This window comes from Pollicipes pollicipes, unplaced genomic scaffold (genome assembly GCF_011947565.3).
Source record: "Pollicipes pollicipes isolate AB1234 unplaced genomic scaffold, Ppol_2.1 Scaffold_4740;HRSCAF=5597_pilon_pilon_pilon, whole genome shotgun sequence".
Classification (NCBI taxonomy): Eukaryota; Metazoa; Arthropoda; class Thecostraca; order Pollicipedomorpha; family Pollicipedidae; genus Pollicipes; species Pollicipes pollicipes.
In genome coordinates, this window is record NW_023596545.1 from 4,531,038 (window position 1) to 4,552,124 (window position 21,087).

The 21,087-nt window shown below is 49.0% G+C and overlaps 1 protein-coding gene across 1 annotated transcript; it reads left to right on the forward strand.

Moving 5' to 3' along the window:
- The first annotated feature begins 6,498 nt into the window (after positions 1 to 6,498).
- On the forward strand, positions 6,499 to 16,643 carry LOC119098811 (uncharacterized). Its single transcript, XM_037221858.1, has 3 exons — positions 6,499 to 6,659; positions 15,404 to 15,560; positions 15,956 to 16,643. Exons 1-3 carry the CDS (start codon positions 6,505 to 6,507, stop codon positions 16,604 to 16,606), a joined length of 963 nt encoding a protein of 320 aa, XP_037077753.1. The 5' UTR covers positions 6,499 to 6,504; the 3' UTR covers positions 16,607 to 16,643.
- The last annotated feature ends 4,444 nt before the right edge of the window (positions 16,644 to 21,087 follow it).

A 21,087-nucleotide genomic window follows, 5' to 3' on the forward strand; every position in this document is an offset into this window, starting at 1 on the left:
GCGGTGTGTGACCCGGGGGAGCGGAGCTGTCCACTCGACCCGGGATGGACGCCAGGTGCGGCTCGAGGGCCGCGCGGCGGCCACCGCCCGCTCGCGGTGTGTGACCCGGGGGAGCGGAGCCGTCCGCCTCGACCCGGGACGGACGCGTGACCCGGCCTCGGACCTTGGGCTCTCAGACGGGGGGCACCAGCGAGTGAGGCCCACGTTCCCGGTGTCAGAGAACACCGCCGGACGCTAGAAGGCGGCCGTGAGGTGTCACGTTCGGGACCGGGCGTCATGGCCAAGAAGTGAAGGACTTCCGACATGATGCGTGACTGGTGTGTGCGGAGATGTGGTCCGATAGTCGAGGCTGTTAGGGTGATGTGGAACACCCTGGTGGTTTCCAGCCGCGCCCCGACCTGGCGGTACGCCGTCGTGTCGGTGGTATGACGTCAGGGTCATGCCGACGGGCCCAGGTCAAGGTCAGCCATCCGCGACCCCCAGCGCCGCGTGATGCACGCGGAAACGACAGTTGCACCGTACACACAACGGGACTTCCCATCTCGGCGTGAGCAATCTCCCAGCTTTAACTGGTCGATGAATGAGTATCACTGGCCGTTCCAGCACAGCTCGCGAAGTGTTTTGATGCTCGTGTGATGTGCCGCCCACTGCTTGGATGAGCTAAATGGTGATATTTTTATGAGTGGCGATGTCGAGCCTCCTTATTGATGTGTTGGTGTTCTCGGTCGAATGGCAGAGTACCCTTGAATTTGAACCGCTCTGCGTTTGCACTAGCTGGTGAAAATGGTTTCTGATATATGCATTGAATGTGTAGCACGCTGTCTTAACTGTTGTGTTGTGTAACACGCGTACAAAGCGTGTATGAACAATAAAGGACGTCCTCAAGCTCCAAGGAAGTACACTACCCCTGCTTGTTTGGATTAACTGTGGAGGACACAGACACAGGCCTCATCAGATCAAGAACTACAATGCAGCAATGCGAGCCTCTCAAACTGCGATGCAGAGAACGGTATCAGCTACAGGTCCTAAGCTACATGGCCAGATTTCTTAGAAGCGAAAAAGCCGCGCTTACGACTGAACAATCAAAAACTGCGCTGACTCCCCATAAACGCAGTATTACGCCGTAAGCCCTTGCTGCAGGTCAGGCTGGCAGGTCGCATGAAGTATAGGTGGCGCCAGCGTCCAAGCACCGGGCCCGAGCAGACTGCGCCGCCAAAGGCAGCCTGATGCGAAGGCAGAACAAAATCGAAGCCGCTCGATCATATGAAACAGGGTTTTGGATAACGTCCATACAGAGCAATGTGCGTATTTTACCGGCTGATCACGGTAAAGAGTCAACAAGCCGTACGATTTGCTCAAAACCAAATAACCAGAACGGAAGTAGGTTTCAATCTCCGTTCAATCAAACGTTGAACAGTTACGCGATTAAGAAAATATGTCCTTACTTTTAGAACGGCTGATTTATTGGGCTGAAGCCCACGCTAAAGAGCGCTTGTTGCGTGAGACTTTACTCTACCATCCGATCGCAAAATTCGAGGTCAATGGCTGAACCTGGTGGCGAAAGTTTAATGTGTCGCAATGCCTGGCACGGTCCGTCCTGTCCACTGACGTCATCACCCTTAAGCTGGGGCCGCGGCCATCAGCCACAGGTCATTCTAGTCAAGGGCAAGAAGCCAGGGTTAAAGCAGCTCGAACACTTTGAACCAATCCCGTCACGCCTGGGTGAATGGGAAGACGGGCAACTCTAAGCGACCGAACAATAGGAACCGACTAATCCCTATGAGCATGCCTTTATCGCTACTTTTAAACGAGGTAAGTTGACCAGACATACTCATAGGAACGAAGAAAGGGGCGATCAGACCAGGTCACCATCTTCCATGAAAGCCAGTTCATAACTCCATGACAGTGAGTGGAATTTCATTTCTTTCTTTCCAATGTCTTTGGCTAGTTGGAGGGATTAAAAGGTCATTGCATGTTTGGCCCCTGGGCTTACAAATGACAGACCTTAAAGGAAAGCAAATGCATCAAAGTCGTCGGTTATGAAATTCCTGATGATTGGGTCGCATGTATTCGGATTCACCCGCCGCGGGTGGCCGGGTTCGTGTCGTTCTAACCGCACGCTATAACTTTGTCAGCGCCAGGATCATTACCCACATTAGCTGTTTGCAATGTTACTTCAAAGGGATAGGGCATGGGTTTAGTTCGTTTGCCTGCTTTTGGTTTCGTTTTTAATTTGACTTGTTTCGGTCATTTGGTGGCCATTTCAGTGCTACGGGGTGCAGGAGAGTGCATAATGATGCCTGGTAGGGCAAGGCTACAAACACCTGGCAGTTCTCCACCGAGACCTGATACGCCAAGATACCCCTCCTCAGCGCATGTACATGCGATTGGACGGGCCCCCGCCAGGGGTCACTTGCTCATGTGTCAGCTTACTCATGGCTGGTGCATGCAGATTACACTAAATAAGCAGAGAATCGCGAAAATGCAGGATGAAGCGTGAATGAGGAGAGAAGGGAGAATGCTGTCTGTTTAGTACCAGGGTGTGAATCAGCGATCATGTACAGGTAACGATTCCAGGATTTTAAGTTTGCTTATTCAGTTATCATGTTTTAGATGCACGACCAGTGGCCTTTATCAAGCGCGTAAACAGGGCTACTGTAAGCCTACGGTCCTAACAGGATGCCCCCCCCCCCCCAACAGAAACAATCATGAGTCTCAACCGAGCATAAGTAAAATATTTTTATCATACTTAAGTTGTCTTTTCCTAGGTCCCTGATGCCGTGGTATGATTGCTATGGTGAGCAACATGAAACTCTGCGTTTTTCTGACACTCTCACCAGGGGCGGATCTAGCCTGGAGTTGTTTTTTTTGGGGGGGGGGAGGCAACCGTTCGTCGCCAGCTGACTGGTGTGGGATCCGAGGTCCAGTGCACTTATCAAACACGATGTTCACGCCGAGTGTGACTAAGCCGCGTCAACATGCGTTTTGTTTTGATTTTCAAATCGCTGCCAACATTTGTTCATGAAGTTGTTTTCCGAAACGGAAAGAAATGTTTGATACCGCACCATCAAAGTTAAAACAGACGATAGGTAGACGAAACTTTTATGAAGTTCCGGGAATGTTTTCGTGGGCCAAAACATACTCTCAGAGTTTTTGGGGCGCCATGGCCCCGCGCCCCCCCCCCCCCCCCCCCCCCAGGATCCGTTTATAACTCTCACCTCATGTCTTCCGTGATGCCCAATGTCGCTGCATTCGCTAACGAAGAAATAGCACGTGAGCCATGTGCCGCCGCTGACATATGCAAAGGCTGCATGCCACCTAGCGTGGAAATAATAAACTAGTAGTTATTTTCTTCACCGATTAGCGTGACGAGTTTGAAACATGTCGGAGCCTGGCCGGCGACATTATCATGTTTTAGGTGTTTGACCAGTGGCCTTTACCAGGCGCGTAAACAGGGCTACTGTAAGACCAGGGTCCTTACTCTTACGGGGGTAAGGGTGAGGGCAGGGTCCAGACCCTTATTCTCGTTATGTTGTGCAAGTTATCCAGATTCGAACTCTGCAGAAGGTCGCACGGTAAGCACAATACCCTCGCATACCCCGCGGCGTATTTCCGGCGTTACGTATGAGTTTTGCACGCAATCAACTGCTAAAGCTCAAATCGTAGGTGTCGCCATGCTGAGGTGTCACTACGCATGTAGCACCACTATCGTATCAAAGTATGCTGGACGTTATGGTAGCGTTATGAATTTACGGCACCAGCACGTTGCTAAGCGGCGGACACGACAATCATGTAGCATTGCGTCCGTAGCAGCCGCTCCCTCTTACCCGATGTTCTCCTGATTATGTGCATCATCATATGATCGTTTTATTGCACATTAATTTCATATTCCCTCATTTGACATTGCTCACAGCTCTGTGAGGTTCAGGGCATCACACCGATAACAATTTCTCCCGCATTTTTTTGCGGCGTGAACCCGCAACCATCAACTCGGCATCCAGGACTATTTTTGTTACATGAGAACAATTTCTCCCCATTTTTTACAGCATCTACCTTCAATAACGCGTCACAATCATCGAGGTCATATTAAAGGAGTATGTTTTAAAACCGGGAGTACGGCTTACACCCCTGAGTTCGTGTCAAACGTTCAGAGCACGTCGTGCAATCCCTCTGAGCCCGCAGTTTCTTTGAGCCCACAGTTTCTTGTTTTGTTTTTGACTCTTCAAAAAGCACGCATCGAATCCTCTCATGACTCCCGAGAAGCTCTCAGTTGGGACTCCTATGATACCGTCCAGTGGTCATAATGGAGTCATAGAAAACATGACACTGCTCAAGGAGTCCAGGTTCTCTTAACGAGCGTTTCCAGGAGTCACGCCGAAAACAATCCGTGAGCCCCCACACAGGAAAACAGCTTGTCAAAAACCCTTTGCTATTGACATCATTAAGGGACCACACGAGGGCCTTTCTGCAGACTGGCCGCTGCAATGGATGTGGTAAGGTTCGCGGCTGAGCGTGGTTTTGGGGGAGGGGGCAAGAGCCACTGCACTGACAATGGCCGTCCACCGCCCACGTGGGTGTGTACAACTTCGTGATGCCCACCATCACGAAGTTGTAGGTGGAGTCTGCGGCTACGCCGGCTCTGGTGAGGTAGAGGGCTGCGTTGGCACTGTAGGATGCTAATACCTACGAATCCGCGTAGTAAGGCCAGTCACTACGCTGGTTCTAGAGAGACCAGCCCCCTCGCTGGAGCCAGTAAAAACTATAGTAGCTGGATGCTACAGCGCAGCACAGAAAACTCCCTGTACCTCTGACGTAAATCCCGAAGGACGAAATTCACCAGCGTTACGATTTACACGAGTGCACACACCACAATACCATTCACAGGACATGTTAACACCATGACAGGAGACCACTAAGCGGTCAAAAAGCACAGCACAGTGCTCCACTACCTTTGATGGGGTCCACCGCCACCATACGACTCTAGTGAGAGCGTGCGTCGCGCTATGACTCTAGTGAGGCTGGGCGTCGCGCTATGACTCTAGCGAGACCGGGCGTCGCGCCATGACTAGTGAGGCTGGGCGTCGCGCCATGACTCTAGCGAGACCGGGCATCGCGCCATGACTCTAGTGAGGCTGGGCGTCGCGCCATGACTCTAGTGAGGCTGGGCGTCGCGCTATGACTCTAGTGAGACCGTGCGTCGCGCCATGACTCTAGTGAGACCGGGCGTCGCGCTATGACTCTAGTGAGGCTGGGCGTCGCGCCATGACTCCAGTGAGGCTGGGCGTCGCGCCATGACTCTAGTGAGACCGGGCGTCGCGCTATGACTCTAATGAGGCTGGGCGTCGCACCATGACTCTAGTGAGGCTGGGCGTCGCGCTATGACTCTAGTGAGGCTGGGCGTCGCGCCATGACTCTAGTGAGACCGGACTTTGCGCCATGACTCTAGTGAGACTGGGCGTCGCGCCATGACTAGTGAGACCGGGCGTCGCACCATGACTCTAGTGAGACCGGGCGTCGCGCCATGATTGGTAAGACTGAATTCTTTGGCTCCTATGGTGGGCCGGGCTGCTGCGCTGGTTCCAGTCAGCCAGACAGTCTCTTATAATATGTAAGTTGGATCAGATGGGCCTGATCACATTTTATTTCCACTATGGCCATAATCTGCTGATGCGAAAATACATGTCGACTGTCGATTTTGATTTCTTGTATGCCCTGTTCATTTGCTGATGGATTTCGTGATTCTGTTCTCGAGCGAATTACACAAAGGCACTTTTGTTTATTCCACACTACAGCATGACGTTAAATTTAAGTTTGTTTTCAACATTTGATATATTCGGCGATTTTGTTTATAACTTACACTTCTTGCTATTTCTTTCATTTGTATAAAGGATCGCACGGCCTGGGCAAACTCAATATGTTTATACCTATAGAACATATCCCATCCGCCAGCATTAGCTTTGCATACAGCTGAGCGCTAGCTCGTTCTGGCAATGCACTCGATTGGTTCAGAAAGGGGTGGAGAGAATGTTACCTCACGTAGCGTTTTAATCGTTTCCAGGACATTGCAAGGTGTGATTGTCACGTACCATCATGCCAAACGACATCCTTCGGTTTTTTTGCAGCACATTTTTCCTATTTCAGATGTCCTCTCGAAAATTTTGACTATGTGTTACTGAAATAACGGTACACTTTACCAGGGCGCAAAATGACGACAGTAGTCGGCGCGCCCTAAAACTCTAATCAACAACGACGGTACACTTTACCACATATTAAAATGATTTTTGTCACTTTCCTTCTGCTCTGCCACCACTCTCGCCCTCCTGCGCTCTTCCCTGTTCTCTTCCGGTCATCGGCGTGTCCGACCTTCACGTAGCGCTCGGCCGGGTCGGTGACCTCGGCCAGCCGGTGCGCCGGCCGGGCCCCGCCTGGCGCCAGTACCGGCGCTCCTCGCGCACAGCCCGGCCGGCGCCAGGAGCGGCGGCCACCGTCACCAGCGCGTCCACCATGGCGGAGCCGGCCGCCACGGGCAAGGTGTCGAAGAGGAGCACGCAAAAACACTGCCTGCTGTACCTGGCGGCGATGCTGCTCAGCCTGTCGGCCATCACCGTGGTGCTGGTGTTGATGTCGCAGCTCGGTAGCTTCGACGGCGAACTGTGGAGGTACGGAGGCAGCCGGGTGACGCGGCTCGCCGTGTCTGCTGGCTGGCTGGGCCGAGTCGAGTCTGCTGCTAACATTTGACGGTCTGCCCTGCTTCCTGTAGTTCCATTATACGTCATGCACGCATGACATGTCGCATGTTTTGAAAAATGTTAGAATTTTAAAATTTTAGCGGCAGCAATGATAATCCCGAAGCATCAGGATCCCAGTACTACAATGCCGATGACGACATGCAGTGTTCGCGGTCTGTGCATGGCACCACATGTACACCGATCCAATATTCATTATCGTATCCTGTCTGTTTATGCTTTGGCCACAGTCCTTTTGAGTCCATGAGCATATAACTAACGGAGCGTGTTTGGCCACGTTTATGTTAAAAAATAACTGTTTTCCGAATGTTCGGTGGATCTCACAGAGTCAAACGTAGGCGATTCATCAAATTGTATGAATTTTTTCCCTTGGCCTCATGGGGGAGGGAAACTAGTATCCCTTGGACTAATCATGCTTTACAGAAGGCTGTGACTGGTAGTCGTTTCGGTTACGCTAGCACAATATTGTCGTTCTGTCGGCTTTACTGTTTTTATAATATTTCTGACCCCGTCAAATCCAGTTTTTCATTTTGCCCATGTACGGTACAACAAATCTCAAAGAAATATAAATAATTTTTAACCAAAAAACACTGGGTAACTTTTCTGACAAGACAGAAAAATGCGCTAGGTACGCCCACAAAATCTGTATGACCTGATAGGGGATAAAGGTGACACGTTTTAGCGGGAAATAATTTTAGTTATGACACAAGTGCTTGCATGTTTGCTTTGCTACGCTGAGTACTAGAACGTAGAAAATTTAATTATCTATCTTTAGCAGTTTAAATCACGGTTCTAGGCGCCGTGGTTACCGATATATGGGTCAAAACGTGAAAAAGACTTGGCCACATGACGCGCGCGGCGGCGGCGGCCCCTGGCGGCTGCCGGCAGGGGAGAACGCATTTCGCCTGCGCTCTCTGCAACACGGGCAAACCTTTTCTATGGGACCGGAGAGTGATTGCGGGACATGGCCGGTGATTTTGCCCCTTCTACCAACTGTCAGCCTTTTGAATGATGGCAGCACGTACTGCCGTTGTGCTGAACAGCATTGCATTGTATCGAACAGTGAAAAATGGTCGGTAGCGGCCAAATCAATTGTCCTGGTTCGCACACACGTGACGCTTTAATCCACACCACGTGATTGCTCGTTCGATTCCCCATCAATGCATGCTACTTCTGAATGCGTCCGTGCCCTGGGTGCAGAGAGGTGGCACAAAACGTGTAGAACTGTGGAAAAGAGCAAAATTCATCATCCCAAGTAAAAGCCATCCATCATCACGGTTTTAGAAGCCCTGGTTGCCGAGATGTGGCGCAAAATGTGAAAAACGGCCGGTAACGGCCAAGTCTATCTTGCTGGCTCGTGCACACGTTACACGTAGCGCATGCGACATCACAGTGCATGCAACGTTATCGTCTGTTCGATTTCTCATCAATGCATGCCGCTCTCCAGTGGCTCCATGCCCTGGGTGCCGAGATGTGGCACGAAGCGTGTAAACCCGCGGAAAAGAGCAAAAGCCGTCTTCCTGGCTCGCGTGTGCCCGACATGTGTAACGCGCCAACCCGCACTTGTGGCACCGTGGGATTTCCCGTTCAACGGCCCATCGCAGCATGCCAAACTCGTGTTACTACGAGCCATAAGAGCGGAAATCTCGCGTAAAACGCAAAAATGGACGAAATCGGCGCAATGTATCTTCACAGATTATTTGCATTTGTCACATAACACGTGCAATATCACATCGTACACGTTTGAGTGATTATCCGTTAAATCGCCTATCGGAGCATGCCAGTCTCGGCGTACTTAAGTACTGCACGTACTGTACGCACTTAAACACGTACTGTGCGACGACGTACATATGTACTTCCCTGGTTTCTGAGATATCACACAAATGTGTAGGCCCCTCAAAGAGCAAAAACGTGTAAATCCATAGTTTAACACGTGGGGTCCAACACATGTGGCACGTGTCACCACACGTTATCATCTCAGTCCTTCCATTCACCATCAAAGCGCGTCATTCCCGAGTGTTCGTGTCATGGATGCCGAGTGTGGCACAAAACGTGCAAACCAGTGGAAGAGAGCAAAATCCATCTGTGAGCCAGTGTCACGTATACGTGTGACCGTACCATTTCGCATGGCACACCACCATTCCCTTGTCGCTTCGACCCACCGTTGTCGAGATATTGGTGCGAGATGGCATAATCGGTCGGAGGCAACGAACTATGGCAGTCGGTCATGTAATTAGACGGCCGTTTAACCTTCAAGCAACCTTCAGCGTCGGTCAAGAAGCTGGACGAAGTCATTCCGTCGCAGCATTAACCTAGGCTCATTTGTGAGCGACATATGTCAAAATGTGATCAACAATTGGATGGGATAGAGAGAAAATGAATCGGCCAGCACGCTGTCGTAGTTCTCAACACCAGATCATGAATAGTGTTGACGGGAGTGGTTTGTATATTCGGCGCCGATTTTTAAAACATCATCTTACAATATATCCTGCAAGTTGCAGCGCGACGGTGCGTTGCACAACCTCGCGATGCGACTGAAAGTGTTACCGCGTCATTTGTGCATGTTGCGAAACCAAATCCACGCCTGTACGCGCGTGGCGGACATGGCGATTGTCCCATACAGCGCGCCGCCGACCATCGTGGGACAGTCGAGATTGCTCCCACGGAGGACCCGTCCGCCGGCTCACAGCCGGACCAGTCCCTTGCCATTCCTGTGTATCGTCATAGGTTCATGTTGGATAAGTGCCAACTGCGTGGCGCGGAAGAGACAACATAATCTCACCAACCTTGACTCGCGTCGCTGTCTGCCGTTTGCTTTTGCTCAGCTCACCTGATTAATATTTTGTGGGGCATTGGGCTGTGCTTGTTTGACTTAATTATGTGTTTTGAATTTCACTTTTGTGTGTATTGTGCGCGAAAGCTCAAGAAGTGTGTTGCGCACAATGCTGTTCGTGTGTACGGTAGCAATGTGAACCTGTTGGTAATGTTAAATGCGCAGGATTTTCTCTTTTCATGATTCTAGTATAAGGTGGCATTGGGCCGCTAGGTTCAGCGACTTTTGAGTGCCTTGCCTGCTGTCTTGCACTACACTTGTGTGTGTGTTGTGTTTTTATGCCTGTTTTTGCAAAGATATGTATGAACCTGGTGGTACAAAATGCACCATATTATTGTTATTATCTTGTAAAGCTTATGCATTACTTTAATGCATCCTGACACTGCTCAGATAAGTAGCCTCTATTTTTGGGAAGCATTATTTTTCCTGTTTGAAAGCATTTGGAGGCATGAAATATTAGCACGACATTAATGACAGCTAGCGAATCTTACAATGCTGGTAATACTTATGGATAAGGTTGGGTTGCAACCACATCTAATTACATATCATGGCTGTTGCGGACTCGATCCCATCAATATGTTATCATCACATCTTCTTCATGTATGTATGCGCACCTAAGCAGCATTATGTGATGAAAGAGAAATAATTTCCATGAAACTGATCAGATATGAAATTTTTGCAGCTGTTCCATTACATGCCATGAAGTCCAAGCGTAACAACCTGCTGTATGAGCCCAATTACATCAAAGATATCATAAAGGCTAGTTCTTCCCTTGAAAGCTAATGAGAGCTATAGCCCACAACTTTTTTTTTTGCTTAGATCTGCCAGGGACTGCGATGAAACTGTCAGAGGCAGGTGCCTAGGAGCATGGGTGTAGGAACAGGGGAAGGGGCAGGGGGCCATGGCCTTCCCACTTTTCAACGTGGGGGGGGGGTCAGCCGTGTTGACTGGCCCCCCACTTTTCAGACTAAGGTTGTGTTTAGCTTACTTTACTTACTTCTTAGTTACTTACTTACTTTACTTACTTACTTACTAGCTTACTTTAGCTTACTTTTGCGCCACATTAAACACACATGTGGATTTGCCTAGTTCACCAGCCATCTTCCTCAAGACGCAATATCTCTTTTTCATTTGCTCATTGACCATCACTAAGTATCACAGCCGCAAGGCCAACGCCGCGCGGCCTATGGAGACTGCAACGCCGGGTGCCGAGGCTGCTGTTGCCATGACTTGTGAGGACGCATGTTCATAACCATATTACGTGTTTTTTTATCTGAAATTAATTCTGGCGGAATCTTGAACATTTTAAGACGAACATGGATTAGCCATGTTAATACAAATTTGAGTCCCCATTTCAACTGCAATCTACGTTCAGGCAGTCCTCAATATCTCTGAGGAATACAGAAAAAGCATGAAACTGGAGTCTATATGACAATTATTGGACCATCTGCGGCGATCACGGATGTTGTTGCGTTAACGAAGGCTCCTGTGCTGATCCGGGGCTAACTGCGTCGGTCAGAGGCCTCCCGTGTCAGAGAGGGGAACAACGTGATACGACATATCCTTCTAATGGCCTCCGGATCGACCAGGAGATCCCGCCCCGTGTCGCCAGAATGACAGCTAGAAAACACTTCGCGATGGAACGGAATGGCCTTTCAGCCCTTGACCGGAAACGGTAATGTGCCCCTGGTGTTCTACTCAAGGAGTCCCTTGCCCGCAAAGAAATAAGGGGCCTCATTATTGTTGAGTAGAGCAGGATTTTCATTATTGCTGAATAGTGTGGGTCGAAATGAGTTTAGAAAACAGACAAGGCCATCCCATGTTTGCCTAAGAACGTCCATTTTTCAGAATGGATTAGCGAAACGAACCACGTCAAAAGGTTTGAGCGCGCCCGCCCGCAACCTCGAGAGCAAGGACGGCGATGGCCTAGGTTGCAGCTTTCGTAAAACCGAACGGCTTCGGCCACTGCGAGTGCCACCAGACGACGGGTGCCGTGTTTATCTCACTTATCGACAGATAAATACTAAAAGAAACACGAAAAATACAGATTCTACCTTCACTCTTCCAGTTCAACCATCAGATTCCAGCCCGCTTCGCGATGTTTTAAGGGGGCTAATCCGTTCCTATCATCAGTCTAAAAATCGCACACGTGAAAAATGCGCCCAGACTGCTTTCTAAGTGTAAGATTTCCTGTCATGAAGTGTTCCAAGATACTTCTTTTAGAAGCGTCATCATTTTCGTCCAGCCGTTGACCATAGCTCAGTATTAGCTGTTGGACCGACGCCCTGTGGAGGGCGACGCCTTTTCAGGGACCCAAAATGTCTACCCGCTCGTGGAATGTCGCCTCCCCAGGGAAGATAACGCCGAAATGGACGAATTGGGAGACTGGATAGCCTTAGTTGCCGAATAACATATATGGGTCGAATAGGCAAGAGTGTGTACCAGTGGGAAACAGCTTTAGGTGCATGTCAAGAATAGCAGGCAATACATTTGAGTAAAGAGCGATGACACATCTCTACATCATCACCCCCTCACCCCTACATCTCTACCTACCCCCCTCGGTCATCAGGCTTGCTTTCCAGAAGAAAAAAATCCTGAAGTACGCCTCGAGCTTAGCCCCCACTTTTTGAACGGTCCTACTCCTGTGTCTGAGAGGGAGGCATGGAAAGAGGGGCGTCTGCAGTCCTACAGTGAGAAAAACTGTCAGAAGACTGCGTTGCAGTGCAGAGATGTTGGATAAGCACCTGAGTCACAAGCCACCAATAGTGAGAACTGTGCATGCTGGTTACAAAAGGGATACTCTGACTAGGTCTTTTACTAATGCCCAACTGATGTTGATGTTAAGAATAATGACATTGTGTGGCTGCTCTCGATATTGATGAAATCATGTTAGAGCGTTCCAATCATGCATTAAGAAAGGTGACTTACGCACTGGACACTGTCTAGTTGTTACCAAAAGTTTGCTCTCCTCGACTTCCGGCAAGTTGAAAGTCTTGCCCCCTTGAAAATGATGGAATCTGCAATTTAAACAAGACATCAGCAGAGTGTAAGATACTTACATAGCAAGTTCGAAATCAATTCCCCTAACCTGCCCATATCTATTGAATACCTGTGAAAAGTCCGAGAAGGTTGTGACAAACGACAGGTTTTTATCTCTTCGGGCACTTAGATGGCCTGATGCAAGATCAAACGTGATTATATTGGATTCCTGTGGGATAAGCAATCCGGAAACATTGATGACATGACAAACTTACTGCATGTTCCGTTGACCTCGTGTAACCTCATCTTGGCATCCATTCTACGTCTTGAATATCAACTGACTAAGCAAATTAGTTGTTTAAGCTGCATTACGCGAGCAAAGTGGATGTGGAAATATGTTGAACGACAGGTCGCATGAATAAACCAAATTATCACGCTAGGCTATGGAATAAACTTGTTGATGTCACAAAGAGGTCAGTTCCAGCCCGAGGCGCTGGGCTGGGGCGCCAGCCAATTAATGATTCAAACCCTTGAAGCGGAAATTTTGGCCCGTTCGGAGAAGAAATAGTCTTGTTGTAATCCAAACAAAAATATTGAAGGTCTTTTAGTCTTAGAACCGTTAAAAAAAAAACAAGCAAACTACGGTAGGCATGAATCCACCGTTGACCATCACATCCCCAGTGCACTTGTGACGTCATCAGTCAAAGCAGCGGAATTTGGCCGGACGGCTATACCTTCTGTTCTAGGGCCTTGAGCCGGAAAGCCTGAATGCACGCGATAATTCTCATTTTATAGGAAGCCTGGCACATGAACAAAGTTGAAAGCCTGCTGCGCGAACGGCCATTTCGACCTTTAACGCCCACGGCGTGCGCCGGGAGCTGGGAAAACCACCTGCCGTCGTCGCGGCCAAAAAGTTGTCATGCAACTCCTTAGTCTAGGCTCATTTGCGAGCGACACTTTTTCAAAATGTGATCAACAAAAGGATGCATAAGAGACAGGATGAATCGGCCAACACGCTGATGTAGTTTTCAATGCTAAGTCAAGCATAGTTCTGACGGTAGCGGCTTGTATTCGGCGCCCGCTTTAAAACCTCGGCCGGTTGCAAATCGCATTGCAATTTACAGCGCAAAGGTACATTGCACAGACTCGCGATACAACTAAAAGTGAAGCCGCTTCAACTGTAAATGTTGGGAAACAAAATTTAGGGCTTTACCTGCTTTGCGTACCGAGATATCACGGTAAACGTAAAAAAACGTCAAAAACGGTCGATTTCATATTTTTGCCACGTATGCACGTGTCACGTGTCACGTGGCGCAAAAAAATCATGACAGTGCAAACGCCCATTCAATGCTCTGTCGCACTGGGCAAATTTCATGTCGCTGTGATCCTTGGTTATAGAGATGCTCTGGGAAACAAAGCGTGTCGGACTGTTACGAAATTGGCGCCACCCGTGTTAAGCTTACAGCATTTTTGCTCTTTTCTATCGCTCAGCACGCGCTCATTTTTCGAAATGTAGAATTTTTACGCGACTGTCAAGCCCCGCCAGCGGGCCTCGGTCGTGTTAAAGTTTCATTGAAAAATTCCTGACCGCTTGGCATCTAGGTGATCCCAAAGAAATGGCGGACACACACACATTGTTCCTATATTAAAATACTGATGATTATCGTTGGAAGTCTTCACCACGACTTTTGCCTGATGTAATTGACACCAGTTTCCGCTTATTTTCCATTTGGATTGTTTTCATGTCTTCACTGACTGATTTGCTTGCTTACCAGCCAAAGTCAATCACGCTACACGAGTCCGTGTCATCATCAGAGGTCATCTCAGGTCAGCTCAGGTGACGAGCCAAAATAGCTGATGGCGCCTGCTTGTTTTGCACAAGTCCGTGTAACTGGTATATATATATATATATATATATATATATATATATATATATATATATATCCAAGCAATGATTCCGCGTCGCATTTGAACCCGACCAGCAGAAAACGCATATCCGACGAGCTGATTTAAATATTGACCTTCGTTGAAGCAAGATTATAAACTGTAAGAACACACTACACCCTGTGTTGCTGGCTACAAGCTAGAGCAAAGCCAAGCGACCATTTACTAAGTTTGCTGGAAAGAGGCGGTCTAGACTTTGTTTTCTGGGGAGCCAAAGGTTTTTTTTGGGGGGGGTCGGGGGCAAACCGTAGCAAACTTGTAGAATGTCCTTTGGAATGCATAGTAGCCCTCATACCAATATATATATATATATATATATATATATATATATATATATATATATATATATATCCGTAAGACACTACCCCGGGATGGTGGCTTGGGCTTGGTCGCTTGCTGCGTACGGAATGGCTGTGTGCGGGGATGGACCGGTAGGCTGGGTGGATTACATGACTTTTTCTTTGCGAATGTACCACAAATAAAGCGAAAATATACCACATTTAACTGCCTCAATAGTATCAAAACAGAAAAAATGCGCAATTAATCATACTCAACAAGACACGTTTGATTGCTTTTGGGGGGGGGGGGGCAAATCACGGTTTCAGGACCTTGGGAATGGACCATGGTCCCTCTGTCCTCTTGGATTCACCCTTGGTGCTAAAGAGCTCTGAAGCTGATGGAAGATTTGTACGATTTCTTAGGCTTACGCGTGACTTGTGTATCGTCGTGGTCATTTGACACATGCAGGCTCAAGGTGCAAAGATGGGGTTGACCGGTCCCATCGGCTGCTGTTTTCTGGAATAACTACATGGGTGTAGACCCCTGGCTTACATCCCTCCTCTTCGCACACACACACAAAGATCAGATAAGACAGGCTTCTGACGCCCCATCTCGCGTGCAGTCGCTGGAGCAGGCGGCATCCGACCAGGCCGCGCGCAGTCACCACCTTGCCCGAGATGCCTGAGGACGACCGCCAGATGGCAGCTCGACTGTTCCGCTACCTCAGCCGGCCGAGCGGCGCCGCCTGCCGCAGGCTGCTCAGGTTCGGCGGCACGCCGGTGAGGACTGACCCGCTGGAGTTGGACCCAGGGGTAGCAGGGCTCACTAAGGGTGGTAGGGCCGAGCTGGCCGTCTGGCGGTGGTAGTTGGGGGTTTAAGGGCGCGGTGGTGTCGAGAACATTTTGTGCCCACTCAAGAACAAAAATGTCGCCGTCCGACGAGGGCTGGTGTTGGGGAGGTTCAGTGGTGGGGATGTCGATATAGCTCTCGTTCGAATGAAGACCAGCTGGTGCCTGAAATATGTCTGAGCAATGACTTAAGCTATAACAGGACGGATAAGTTTTTGAATCCTTCGCCCTCTTACACGTGTACGTATAGGTGCTGTGAACGGCATGTGGTATTTCCAGCGACATGCATTCTACATTTGACGGTCGTGCGTTGATCCGTTTTCCAGTCACTAAAGCTGCACGGCATGGTGCTCAACTTGGAGGGCGGCGAGATGGCCTGCCTGGACCCAGAGTTCGCGCTGACCGGGCTCGACTGCCTGGTGTACTCGCTGCGCGCTGGCGGCGACAGCTCCCTGGAGGCGGCTCTCGAGCGCTATGGCTGCAGCGTGCACAGCTTCGACGCAGCTGCGACCGAGGCCGAGGCGGCGGACGGACCGGGCACCATCCACCAGGCGGCGTTGACGGAGCACGTCACGCTGGACGAGCTGCGCACCTCGCTCGGCCACTTGCACGAGCCGATCGCCTTCCTCTCGGTCACGGCGCCCGGCGCTGAGGAGCTGGTGCTGTGCCGGCCAGAGGCGCTGCGGCGCGTGCAGCAGCTGGCGCTGCGCCTGAGCTTCTCCGAGGCGCTCTCTGACGAGGCGCGCGCGTTTGCTCTCTTCCGACGGCGTTATGGGCAGCTACTGCGGCTGCAGGAGCTCGGATTCCGTCCGTTCGCGTTCGAGCAGCTGGACTCGCACGGGGCGGTGAACATGACGGTGCCGGGACTGGCCGAGCCGCTGACCTCGGTCATGGAGGTGGTTTTTCTGAACGCTGGAGAGCGGGCCCAGCCGACATTGGCGACATCAGCGCTGACACTCAGGGGTCTTCGGAGTTGAGATAGTGCAGTGATGGAGAAAAAAATTTTGCTGGGGGGGGGGGGGGGGGGTTGTACGCATCGGAACCATCGTACAGCAGTACCGTGTAGTGCGGGGGCAAAGATACAAGTTTTGTAAGTCCACAATTATCTTCAGGCAGATGGTTCTTAGCTCAATGAGCATATGGAGTTCAATCTTTCCGTCGCACAATGCAATCAGGTCAGGGGTGCAGACCACCGTTGAGTATTTTAACCATGAACCTTTCAGTGCTTACCGTCCGTTGACGGCGTGCATGGCACTGAGTGCCCTGTATGAGTGCCCAGTATGATCATACTTTTCGTGGGAAGTGGTCAACACGACCGTTGGCACCTAGCGGGTCTCCATCCGGCTGTCATCAGACATCCGCAAGACAATTTGTATTGTGTTGTCATTGGAGAGTAACGATGCACGATAAGGTGAATGTGATTGTAGCTGTGCCTGTTGACTGAAATCTCAAGGAAAATATTGGTGATACTTTTGTCCCAATGTTTTTGTATTTCGCCGACTCAACATTGCAAGGGCGTTCTTGAAGCCTTCATGTTTGGTGAATACCACAATGAAACGCTTGCTAAGTTCTGATCAGCCTTTCATTGTGTTGGGCGTGGGAAATGACAGGGCGAATGAAAACACGAGAGCGCAGCACTTTGGGCGTAGGAACAGGGGACGAGAGAGGCGCTTGACCCCATAAATTTTGGACCGGTGGGCGGCAACTCATATTTAGATTGGTATTTGGGCCTTTGACCTGATATGGGTCCCATCCTTGCTGTTTTCTGTGTCTCAGCGTTTGTGCTCGTGTTGAAAAGGCCAACATCTATTTCTACAGAGGTTTTTGAGAAAACAGACGCAGTCCTTTTCAATGATATGACCCTAGACCCACTACATCCCCATAAATTGGCAGTAATGAGGGACCTACGGATGGTTACCTGCCAGATATAGTTCTTGTCCTCATAAGATAAATTGTAACGCCACATCTGTGTAATGTGTATCCAAAGTATAACGTTAGAATAAGACATTTGTTAACAATCGCTAGAAACTATTCGCGCTGCGTTGCGAATGTAACCCATGCCATCAATACACGATTTGGGAGCCACAGCTACCGGGGAAATTAAAGCACCGCACCGCCGGTGTGTAAAACGATCACACAGTCATTAAACTGTAAACATTCACTGAAAAATGCGGATGCTGTAGTACTTGTCGCAAAGCCGCCCAGAAAATCGCCCTGTTTTGTGAGAAATCTCCGGCTTTTGTTCCCAATTTATTTTGTCAGGCTCGTGCCAAACCGAAACAGTCAAGCGTCATGGCCAGTTTAGCGTGCGGTGTGGACGTATTGTGCGGTGTGGACGTATTGTGCGGTGTGGACGTATTGTGCGGTGTGGACGTAATTGTGCGGTGTGGACATATTCTAACTGTTACTGTCCGGAGAGTTCTGGTTGTTCCCTTAAAATAGAACACCTTTCTGCTTTACAGGTGTAGTTTGAAGATATGCTGTCCATTTTCCTCAATATTAATTCGCGTACATTGCACGTGCCACGATACATATATCCGAAATGTCCATTAGTGCCGAGGTTTTGCTGGATTAAAATGGGGTTGACAATCGAGATGAAGGGACTCTGTGTTAAAAAACAAGCAGCAGTCAAATTTTTCCAACAAACCAAATCGGAGCTTATTCACCGTTTCGTCTTAACACGCTCTCGGGTGGCCGACTAATTATCGTTTGCTTGGGTAGGGGTTAACTTGACCCCCCTGACATCCCAAAAATCAAGAACGCCAGATACATCCAATTCACGGGGTGGACTAGCCTATATGTAGATTTACGTGTGTCACAAGTTGGCATTCTTAGATCATGAGCTTTTGGTCAAATAAAGCCAAACAATGTCAAACTCCTGATTGGTGTCCAAAGAGCCCCAGACCTCCTCATGCAGCCGCCTTGAACCTAGATGATAAATGCTCTAAGCAAACGTTCTCTGGTTTTCATTCGAGGTCAGTGGCCTTCTTACGTTAAACAGGTTAAGGTGATCAAAAACTTAAGGTGCTCTTTCTATTTTGGCATTTGGATAAGCGTCCGGGATTACGCTAAGCGTAATCTCTGTTCCTAAAAAAAAATGTTGACCTAAGCATTGTAGGTCAGTGACCTGCTCTGACCTTTGAGAAGTACATGGTGCATGTGTGTGGCGGTCCCTGACGTTAATTAATTCGAAATGAGCGCCAGGAACTGCTGAAAACAACAAGCCCTCTAGTAAAAAAACAGATTAGCTTTAGCCTTGGTCTAACATTTATACCTGACTCCAGGTCAATTCATTTTTAATTTCATAAATTCAGTTGTTTTATTGCTTAAGCAAAATTTTCAGAGAGGCATGGCTAGGTCCGGCAAAGCGTTGTCACAACAAATTGAATGATTCCCTAGAAATCGCCTTCTCCGACAGCCACGGCCTGACTTTAACCTGCCATAGACCAGCAGCCTCACAAGGTACATCACATTTGGTTACACCAAAAGATCCACTATTAAATCGTCTATAGCTAGAGAAAGTTTAGTGCGGCTCCGCAGCGCTGCTTGGAGATAGTTTTAGAAAAACCTGCAGGGGGGGGGGCGGTCAATTTGACCCTACCCGAGCACGTCTTAAGGGGGCAATGCTCCAAGCAGACAATCACCGTGTCGTTAGATCCACACATTAAGAAAACATCAAGCAGAAGTGACTTCTGCTATTCGTTTCGATAAATACATGTTGCTGAAATATCAACGCATCAGTATCTCCATTCTCCTAGTTTTTCTCCGAATGATAAGGCTGTGAATACTGTCTGTCTGTGTGCACAATGCTCTTGCAAATGTACTCAACAACTTACGTAACGATCATGGGTAAGTAATGTGCACCACATGCTTGCGTCAAAAATATTCACAATTCACAGTTCACAACGACGGCAACTAAGCTTAACTGTCATTAAAGCTCGAAGATGACGGCTTAGTCGGATAACGAGTGCCAACGAATCGGAGCAAGGTTAGCACACGCTCGGGCGTGGTGGGGGATGGGGGTGCGGGCAATGAAACACACGCTCGGGCGCGGTGGGAATAGGGGGGGGGGGGGGCGGGGGGATGGGGGTGCGGGCAATTCGACCCCGAAGGTTTTACAAAATTTTAAAAACAGCTCGGTGTAGCCACACCAAGCTTTGCATGACTGTAAAACAATGAATGTATATTTTTTTGGAATGCAAATTTAGATTATATTACAAGATCGCTGACCTATGCCAGGTTAAAGCCAGCCCGTGGATGTCAACGAAGGCAGTTTCTGGACAGTCGTTCAATCTGATGCAACGACGGAATGTTAGACGAAGCCATAGTCTCTAAAATAGTGACCCCATCAGCCATCTTATATGAACTTCCTAAAGAGATCAGAATAGGTCAATGACCTAAGATGACCAAGATCAACCTTTCTTGGCCAAAGGAGGGTAAAGGGGGCCAAAGTGAGCCACCACCCGAGCGGAGGATATTCAACCGGCCATCTGGGCGCGTGTTAAGTAATGGGTATCACAGGCTCCCCTAAAGTCATTAATGTCGTTGCCCTTTCTATCAATGCTCTTTATAAGAGAACATCTTATCTCATGTTTGTTAAACAAATATTTTATGGTGTCCTCTGTGAACAACTTAATTCCAGAATCAGTTATGTTGAAAGCGGGCAGCATATGTCAATTACGGCGCCGTCCAACCTGCGGCACCACAGAATGATATCGGTCGCCCCCCAAAAATGCAAAGACTTGCACCTTCTGCTGTGCACCGCATGGGTGACGATGTCTGCGTTTGTTCTCATCGGACCATTCTGTGTCGGGGAAGATGACACCTGCGTAGCTACGGCGAATGTGCAACCGTATATAGCAGTCCTGGGAAGGTTCTGATAGCATCTAGATAGAGCATGCACGCTTAGGCGTGTCAGTTTGTGGTTTTAACAGGCCAGGAATATGTAACGTGACCATGCTACTGTCGGCATCGCTACAACGGAATGACTGATTTGTTTGTGTTTATCTATGTAATATATCCGCTCGGCGTCCTACGTGGGCACCAATGACAATGCTACTTGAATCACACTGGATCTCATCCATTTAGGCTTCATAAGTGCAGTCACTGACATTCTGAACTGCTGCTAATCTTGACAGAAATGAAACGAAAAGGGGCGATTCAATGAAACCATTAGTGCTCTATGACCCTGGGATGGTCTCAGGGTTAAGTGGATCCGAGAGCCGTCATCTCTGTATTGGCCCCTGAAATCATGCCATTATATTTTTATGGTCAAGCATTCACCACGAACACTAACTTGATGTCATGACAACGCGAGCCCATGCAGTGATTTTAGGCTTGACTTTACAAAGACAATCTGTGTATCTTAATGGTTTTACTTTGAATGTGCTGTTCTTCAGTGATTCTATGATTTGCCACATGGTTTTAATCTTAGTCATCCCTCAGTACAGTGTATCCA

Bases quoted from the DNA above. Each gene is read 5' to 3' on its own strand.
- LOC119098811 (XM_037221858.1), top strand. From the start codon at position 6,505: ATGGCGGAGCCGGCCGCCACGGGCAAGGTGTCGAAGAGGAGCACGCAA. The intron at 6,660-15,403 runs GTACGGAGGCAG...TCTCGCGTGCAG, and splicing joins TTCGACGGCGAACTGTGGAG to TCGCTGGAGCAGGCGGCATC. The intron at 15,561-15,955 runs GTGAGGACTGAC...TCCGTTTTCCAG, and splicing joins TCAGGTTCGGCGGCACGCCG to TCACTAAAGCTGCACGGCAT.